At 29.2% G+C, this 9,914-nt stretch overlaps 1 protein-coding gene across 1 annotated transcript; it reads right to left on the minus strand.

Moving 5' to 3' along the window:
- Positions 1-2,726: 2,726 nt before the first annotated feature.
- On the minus strand, positions 2,727-4,066 carry LOC129884782 (cyclin-U2-2-like). Its single transcript, XM_055959066.1, has 2 exons — positions 3,476-4,066; positions 2,727-3,192 (listed from the first exon to the last, which is right to left on the minus strand). The coding sequence occupies exons 1-2, from the start codon at positions 3,868-3,870 to the stop codon at positions 2,925-2,927; spliced, it is 663 nt and encodes a 220-aa protein (XP_055815041.1). The 5' UTR covers positions 3,871-4,066; the 3' UTR covers positions 2,727-2,924.
- Between the last annotated feature and the right edge of the window lie 5,848 nt (positions 4,067-9,914).

Consider the following 9,914-nt stretch of genomic DNA (forward strand, 5'->3'; position numbering starts at 1 on the left):
AGGTGAAGACTTTACCCTATGCTTTTGTAAACTATAGCTGTCTAAAACTAATTAAGCTCTTTCTCTGCTCACCGTTTTAAAGACCGTTTGAATTAACTTATAAGTTGTCAGTTTTTTTGAGTGTTTGACTGTCCAATTGAAGTCATTTTGTGCTTAAACTAAATCCAAAAAAATTATTAAGCATTTTTGGCTTAGCTTATCTAAAACAACTTATAAATTGATTCAACTTATAAGTTGCTTTAGATAAGCTATACCAAACTAACACTTAGACTTAAGATCTTGTTCCTTTCACTTTAATTGCAAATTTATTTCCAATTAGAAAAGATAATAATTTTTTTCTCATGACTAATAATGTCACTACCCCAATCCGTCGTGACTGACACCCACTTTAACTCTCCGGTGGGAGAACTATTTTAAATAGCTCAACAACGATAACCGCTAAGTATACAAAAAGCTTAAAGATGAGGAAGCGGGTTTAAATCAAGAATAATTATTGAGTTCCCATAAGCTCAAAAAAAGTCTAATTATCAACCCAAAATATGCGAAGTAAATACATCCTAGGAACTGAATATCATCCGTACCAAAACTCTAACCAAATATCAATATAGGAAATGGGAAACACTCCCAAAAAGAAGTCAAAATACTAAAATATTTGTCTGAACATCTGAGTCCCGAACGAAGGACTAAGACAAATGAGAAAGTCCATGGCAGCATAACAAAATGACTCACCTTTGGACTTGGACAAGATATTTACTCATTTAGGCGAGGTCTCTCCGCAACAGGCTGAATATGCATGTACTAAACAAAAGACAGAGCAAGAGGGATATCAATACACAAAAACAACGGTGTACTGGTAGGATCACGCAGTTAGCCAGTAAGCGGATCAGAGACAAGTAAACTCAATACAATAAGCACATACATATAGAATAAGTCAACTAATCTCATGTTCAACCATATTCAGTAAGATCACAACTTAATATATTTAACATGCTATAACTTCACACAAGGGTCCTCGTAAGGGACCTTCAAACAATCAATTTTGTGTCGAAATGTGACATCCGATCCAGTTTATGTGTCGAAATGTGACACCCGATCTAAACATACAACAATCACAATACATTCAGCATTTACAGCATTATATCACCAAGAACAAATTTATCACAAAAACAGGTCAGCAAGTGATCGTTCCACACATAATCTAGCATGTCTCCCTATTCATATACACATATGCATATCATGAAGCAATTTAATAAGTATATGAAACACATACGGGAAACATGACCATCACCTACGGCAAATTCACTCTTCAACTACCTTACAATGCAACAGCTTTCCCTTTCTAGGTTCACTCCTCTTGTTCTTGGTCTATAAAATAGTAAATACTAATAAAAGATCAACACAATGACCTAACTATCATAAAAAAACCACAATTATCATCCTAGGGCAAACCCATGATCCTAACCCCATCCTAGGGCTATTTTTCCCATTATTAGTTTTCAATTTTAACCCTCCCTCAATGATTACCAACTATAGTTTCTAGGTTCTAAGAATCAAAGGATGGGTTTAGGGAGTAAAATTTTTACCTCAAGTGTGGAAATCAATGGGAAATTGATGAAAATCACCCTAGGTCGCCTCCTGAAGTCTTAGAAACTGTTTTTGTAGAAAAAGACCATTTTTGAGGTTTTTCCCGACTTAAGTCGCGACTGCCCCTCTGTGGTGGGACCCATCTCGCTCTGGCGGGTTGCACGGAAACAGAGAGCTCGGAGTTTGAGCTCCAAGCCCCCATTTCACAACACACTCCCTTCCCAAGACGTATTAAAATATAACCTTCGCGCCAAATCCGATTCCGGGAGTTTTACTCTCCCGAGTGCGATTTAACGAAGCCGTAAATGTTCCGTGTCGTCTTCGCTATCAGCTTATCTAAATAAATCAAAGATTCGCTCTCCCACCATTCACATGGTGACCCTAGACTTCACCTGACTCAGAATTCGTCCAAATATGGCCTAAGCTAAATTTTTCCAAAGTTACTATCCGAAGTTTTCTGGCCCGAAAACCTTCCTCATTGGCCTATTTCTAACGACGGGGACAGGTCATTGCAGATAATTCATCCAAATCTAATTCACAGGTTCTGAAGTATATTATATATTCATTTTCATTAATTTTCTTAATACATTTATAGAATTTGGAGTAAAACTATTGTGATCTGTCAAAACCATACTTCCTCTACTGCATCTTCTCCTGCCCGTTCAGAGTTGTAGCCTAGTTTCTTTGGATTAGACAATTTATACTTCATTTGTTCCTATTTACTTCTCATATTAGCCTTTTGCATACCCATTTAGAAATATTAATAATAAGAGTTACTCTTATTTGACTTATATCCTTATTTATTCTTTGATGTTTTACCACACTAATGAGCTATTAATGCTAAGGTTAAATTAAAAAAAATAAGTGTTACGTTAAACATTTTGAAACAACTGTTTTTAAAAAACACGATAAGTACATAGGAATGATCTTTTATTGTGGTGTCATTGCTTTTGTCTTCTGTTCTATCTATAATTTTTCTGACTATAATCAATTTCATCAATCTCCCAAAAAATTGTCGAGCTTTTTTCTTTTAAGTCTTCTATAACACAGTGCATATAAATTTTACCTCAAGTGTTCTTTTAGTAAACTGTACAAATTATGAAGTTGTATTGTACCACTTGACATACTGACCAAGAATGATTAATGTGTATTGACATACATTTAAATTGATCTTCAAATTCAAAACACTATAGCCCACTACATTTTCACTGCATAAAGTAACAGCAAGACTTTGTCACATCCGAGAACTTCTACTATGCTTTTGCTACATAGCAAAAATTGTCAAAACTCCTTTACATAGTACTAGTATTTACACTTTATAATTGAAAATGAAATTTGAGTTACAACAGAACTCTAGTAATCTGGCTACAACAACTTCTTTCTTCTGTTTGTTTTGATTTGATTTCCTCAGCACATCTTAAAGTCCTCTCAATTTCATAGCCTCCTCCAATGCTCACTTCCCTTTCCAAATGGCAACAATAGCTCTCAAAAACACTCACATTCACATGAAACTTGAAACCCATCATGAACAAAAATTCCATCTCCAATTTGTTCAGTTCATTTGTTGTCAATCCTCCCACTCTTGCAAAATATGAATTCCTATAATTCCTGTAAAAAAATAATTACACAAATATATATTAGCTAAATTGCTTCATTGAGGACTTTCTTGATTTTGGGATTGAAAATCAAGAAACAAATGTGAAGAAAAATAGAAAATAAAGTAAGAGGTACTCCATAAAAAAAATGAGGGAGGAAAGCAAAAGTCACCAACAAAAGTTATTTACTTAAGTTTGCAACCTTGACTAGTCTATTTTTTTTCATGACATTTATAATATGAAGTCTTGAAATTGAAGCAAAAACCAAAAAGTGTGATTAAATAAAAGAGGCTTACATGTCTTCAACATACTTGGAAGCAACCATAATAGTTGTAATGAGAAGCCTATGTACATTTCTTGGACTAATTCTGAACTCAGGATAGAGTTGACAGAATCTATCAATATATACATAAGCAACCACATAGACTGATGGTCCAGCTCTTGTGTACCTAAATATTCTCTCCAAATAAGATTGTATTGTCATGTCTGGAGTTTCATGACAATCAAATACTCTTGTTCTTACATTCTTGGACAATGCCCATGTACAATTTTTGGTTATTCTTTCATTCCTTGCCAAATTCCTCTCAATTAGTGAAGCAAGAACTGAGATCACTAATGGGATGTTTGAGTCTTGTTGATATGAGTAAAAATAAAGATCATCCCTTAGTTTTCTTGGAGATATGTTGGCCATTTCTTGATTATGAGTGTTTATTCAGGGGAAAAAACAGAGGAATTTGAAAGGAGGGGTTTTGGCTTTCTATTTTCTATTCCCTTTTTTTTTCTTGGGAAATGAATGAATATATGGTTACGGGGAAGGGAAAGGGAATTGTTTATATAAGGGAGGGAAATTTGAGAGTTTGGTGGAAATTTGGAGAGTTTCTTTCTCAATTGATGTGATGTAGTTTAATTTGATATATTATTTAAAGAAAATAGAGAGATTTGTAATTTAAAATAAATCAATTTTTTTTTATAATTATAAATTATTTCATTAAAAAAATATTATATTTTTTAGATTGATTAATTTTTTTATATATATAAATGGAGATTGAAAGATAATAGTAAATAAAGAGAATTTTATATAAAGTAAAAGAAACTTTTGGAGGCATTTGGAAGGTGAGCAGGAAAGGAGGGGGAATATCAAATTGCAAGATATTTGCCTCCTCATTGTAAAGGCAAAGTCCAGACACACCAGCTAGTTTTATGCTTTAATTTATTGTTAGATCACATATTATATTGTCATATGCATATTTCTTATATATTATATATATGATCCTTCTATTTTGCCTTCTAGCTAGAACTATAACTGCAAGCTGTATGTTCTTGAATCTCCCAATTGCTACTAAGTCAAACTGTCAATCCACACACCAATATTATAGTACAAGTACCTTTACCCTGGGTGGATATTGGTTATATATAAAAAAAAATGCTTTTAACGTAGTGACATATTTTAAAATAGTGCAAATCTAAATTCACAACAGATAATATTACTAGTGAGTTGGTTGTTATAGTTGATGAAAAGAAGGGTTAGTAGCGTTTATGATTGATCACAAGGAATGATATCAAAGTCACTTCGTATAAAATCTAAAGTGACGATAGACGAAATATAGGTATTCAATTGAATTTGGGCAAATTTTACATTCTTGAAACGATGGTGGAGAATCCTCAGTGAAGTCCCCGATTCCTAAAGAAAAGTGTATGCAACACACTCTAGGCAAATCTCCCATCGACAAAACACGAGTAAAATACTAAGTACATAAGGAAATAAACGTTACTCTAATAATGCATTTTAAAATTATACGTGCTTAAACTTAAAATAGACAACATCACTGATGAGACCAATTGTTATTAATATTTAACTTAAGATAAAAAGTAAAGATTCTTCAATATAATTACAATACAATTCTTATATTTAATTCGCACTCTCCTAATGAGTCTATGAAGTAAGTGAAAATTAAGGGAGATAAGGATTTAAATCCAAAAAGGAATAAAAACATATTATAGTAGCATGTTTTTGGATATGCGATATGTAATTATGATTTCAAAATTTTAAAATGTAAAATTTAACTTAAAAATTTATATTGTGTAAAAAAGGATTCATACATTTATATTTGCAAAAAAGGCTCAGCTCAACGTGAAGAAATTATTTGTATCATGTGAAAGAATCATATTAAAAAATAACTAGTTAATACAATTGTTGACTAGTGATTCTTTATGAAATTGTGTATATTTGAAAGTTTGTAATAACAAATATTTGTTTATAAAATGAACATGGAGATATGATTTTATCAATATATTGTATTAGGATATTCTAATATATTGTTTATGAACTTTGATTTATTCATTTTGTAAGATTGCATAAGAATTAAAAAAAATTTGATAACTTTCATAACTTGTATAAAAAATTAAAAAATTTCATGTTAAGAGAAAAAAATCCAAATTACATACTCAAATAAATCTTTTACATCAAATTAATCTAATTTCATATCGTATGTCCAAATAAATCCTTGGAATTATCCACAGAATTCGGTTAGCTTCTATATTGAATATCCAAATAGGTAGGCTCTTGAGTGTTCATGAGCTATAAGGTTAAATTAAGGTGTTTATGTGAAACAACTTCAAGAGATCATACATATAACTTAAAACCAAACAAGAGAAATTTTTAGGTTTTTTTTTGTTCTTAGTATTTGGAGTTCATAGAGTTTTGTTTAAATTAGAATTATGCACTATAAAATTTATTTAAAAATAACGCTCTCAATATAATTTTTTTTATAGTCAAAATTCAAATTTAATATCTTTAATTAAAAATAAATCAAATAGAATGTCCGATAATCCTTCAGGGGCATGTATGACCTTTCAGTTCTGATCTGAATTCACTATTGCACCAGAAGTGTGAGAAATTTTTAGTTACCCTATGAATAACTCCAAAAGAGGGGTGGAGTCAGTCACCGACAGTAGGAAGCAGGGTAGGAGGTATTCAAATCTGTTAGGTCTTTAAAAGGTCCACGCATTTAATAAGGGGGTCTTTGTTTCTTTGAGATTTGTGTCCCACAGCTAAGCTAATAAGCTACATACTCCCTCCGTCTATTTTTATTAATTTCATATGTTTTTTAAGTTATTTTATTCGTTAGGAAATGAAGTAGAAAAAATTAATACTAAAATATAGATATAAAAATGACAAAATATTTTATTATTTTTTAAATTAAATAAGTAAAATTAGATATTTCCTTTTTAATATATATCAATCAAATTATAAATATAGGAGTACAAAACAAACTAGTGGAGTTGTGAAAAATTGTGACTAGGACTAGTACAAGTCACACGTGCAGTAGCTTCAAACATTAACTTTCAAAAATCTTTCTGGTTTTTGCAACTTGCTACTTTTTTATATATATATATAAAAATAAAAATAAGCAATAATAAACGAATACGTACAAAGAGATTTGTTGGAAGCTTTCATGTGAGTTTCTTCTTCATCACTTATTACGATTGAATGGATTTTGCATAGTGACAAAATGCTTGTGTTCTCACTGTGAGTCTCTAAGTATATATTATTTCAAAATTTCAAATCTCTCTGCAATAGTATTGGTGAAACTTCTCAATAACAAAATCATTTCGATATTTTTTAATTGTTATGATAAAATATCATTATAAAAATATATGTAATATAACATAAAAGAATAATTTCATAATTTTTTAAAATTATTATCATAAAATATTATTATAGAGAAAAATTGTTATAAAAGTATGAATAAAAAATTCAAATTTATGGATTCAATCTTAAAAATTTTTAGTATTGAAACCACTATATTTTTAAAACTATGAGTTGCAAATCGAGTATTTGTTATAATTTTAGAGAATTGTTATATATAAATTTATGCTCCATATTAAACGTATTAGGTTCAGATGACCTGATACATGTTTGTTGCATTCACTGAAAAATAAGAAATAACAATTCAATCTTGTGATCTTCAATTAAAAATTAAAAATATAAAAAATGACCTTTTTTAGAAAAAATATACTAAAAAATATTATAAATAAATTGAAAAAGAGGGAACAACACTTTATGAGAAATTAGTGTTACTTATGTAATAATAAGTTAAAATAGTAATATTAAAAAATTATTTTTTAATAATCTTATTTTTATTGGAAGAATGTTAAATGTGAACTTGTCTAAAAAAAATATTAAACGTGAACAACTGATTTAATTTAGTGCAAAATTCTCTAATTAGTTTTTTTGTTTGTTAACCTAAGTTAGTGACACTTATATTTTCTAAGTTATTATTGTAAGATGCAATTAAAGAGATTGATACTTGTAGATTAGAAAGAATACAGAGATGAATACAAAATTGTTAGTTACTTCATGATTTTGGTGATCTTGAATTTATTCAGTTTAAGTTCAAACATTAGTCAAGTTGACTCTCAAAAAAGAAATAGTACCACATAAATTAAAATAAAAAAGGACAGTCCGATGCATTAAAGCTCCGGCTATGCGCAGGATTCGGAAAAAAGTCTGACCACAAGAATCTATTGATATAATTTAAAAAATTAAATTAAACATTCTTACCAATAAATTTTTTGCGACTTTGCCTGGTTCTTAACCGTGAAAGCAAAGCTACAAGTTATAGCATTTACCATAATATGCCGTAAATATAGGAAACTGTGATAACAAACATAAATTTGGATGGTTTAGAAAAGTGTAATACATATGCAATCGCACACTCAAATAATAATGGTGCCATAGAGAGCTGTCACTTCACCTCTTCTTTATCTAGTTTTATTTTATATATATAGATTCATAGTACTTTTTTTTATTGGAGACATCTTTAATAATTTTGTAGGTTCCAATGAGGAATTTGATACGCCAAAATCTCTTGTAAACTTGGAAAAAGGAGAAGCTAGCCTTTTAATTTATAATTGATGAATATAAATATTTTTTAGATTTTAACTTTAAATAAATTGTTTTTCCCTTATAAACGGAATTGAAATTTTTTGGGCAAATTTTATTCTTTAAAACCAAATAAGATTTAACTACTAAAGGTGTTTAATAAACAATTGGGGAATTTCATTCAGTATGTTTTCATTTTTATTTTAATAATTAATAGTTATAACAGTTACTTCTATTGTTATGCATCAATAAGTTGAAGTCTTCTATATAAATTCTCACTAATCATGTAATTCATATTTAAACTTATATCAAACTAATATTATATTGAACAAACATAAAAAGTACTAGAATTGAAGTTCTTTCCATTTTCTACTAACGTATGAATAGCTATATAAATAAAGTTAAACAATTCAGAGAAAAGTATAAGACAGTAAATTATTTTATTTTATTTTTCTTGCTGATAATTAGTATGAAATTTAAATAAATAACGTTCCGGAAACAAATTTAAATAAATAACGTTGTGGCAAGCTAGGGCATATATAGATGAGCTCTTTAGCTTACGGCAAGTAATTTAATCTCAACTATTAACATAGGATAAAATTATGTTATTTCACATAGTAGAAATAAATTTGATCTTTTACCCTACTGCTAATTAAGTATTTTGGTCTTTTCTCTCATTTTGTGGGTAAAGGAAGGAAAGAGAATTACAGGAAGGAAAATTGAATCCTTATTATCAAGCCGGAAGATTTGGTAGCAACCAACTAAAGTATTAAAATCTATCTTTCAATCTTTTCTCTCCAGCTTCAATTTTTTTTTTTTTTAAAAATACTAATGTGCTTTTGTGAAAACTCATTTACCACATTGAATAAAAGTAATGACATGAGAGTACTACTTAAAAGTAGAGACCAAAGGAGATCTACTTGATAGATCATGAACACACCCACACAAAATAAAATAAAATAAAACACTATAGAATAAAATTTTCTGATCAAATCAAAAAGATTGAAAAGTACGATTTTTGTACAATATCATGAGTACCAAAATGTTGAAGGTTAAAGGGCTTTGGTCCCACTAATTACTCCAATATTTTTGCCCATACAGTCTGTGTATGGCCTATATAGTAATTAATTATTTTGGGCCTAATTCAAAGTTCTTACTATTAGCCTGTTTGAATTGACTTATTTTTAAGTAATTTATAAATTGAAAATTGCTTATAAGTTTTAAAAAAAAAAATAGGTGCAGATCAACTTTTTTTTTTGACTTATAAGCTGTTTTCAATTTATAAACTACTTAAAATAAATTCATCAAAATAAATTCAACTATTTATTAAGGCTTATTTTAAGCATAAAATGACTTTAAATTGGTCAGTCAAATACTTAAAAAAATCAAAAACAACTTATAAGTCAATACAAACGGCCTCTGTAATGACCTTTCATCCCTATGTTCAGTCAAAAGGTTACAATAATTGAAATTATGAAATCATGTTACCAAATGGTCAACTTTAGAACATACTACTATTATTGGTCAAATGGCCATAAATGAAATATTTGTACGATTACTTTTTTTTCTTCTTTCTTTCCTATTAATTTAGTCCTTTCTATTTGATCAGAAATTTGGATAGGATCAGGGTAACTTGTATCTCATTGTCGTTTCCTTTTGACTGTTTGTTGTTCGAACATGCAATTTTAATATAGGTATATTTGCTCGTTTGGGGAATTATATAAGAGTTAACGAAAATTTTAATATAATTTATACAAATAGTAGATTTTTTGGTTATTAGAAAAAAGTATAATTTAATTTCAAGTTTTTGCTTGTAAAATTTATGACCAAACACAATTTTAACTTCAAAT

The sequence above is a fragment of the Solanum dulcamara genome, chromosome 4 (genome assembly GCF_947179165.1).
Source record: "Solanum dulcamara chromosome 4, daSolDulc1.2, whole genome shotgun sequence".
NCBI lineage: Eukaryota > Viridiplantae > Streptophyta > Magnoliopsida > Solanales > Solanaceae > Solanum > Solanum dulcamara.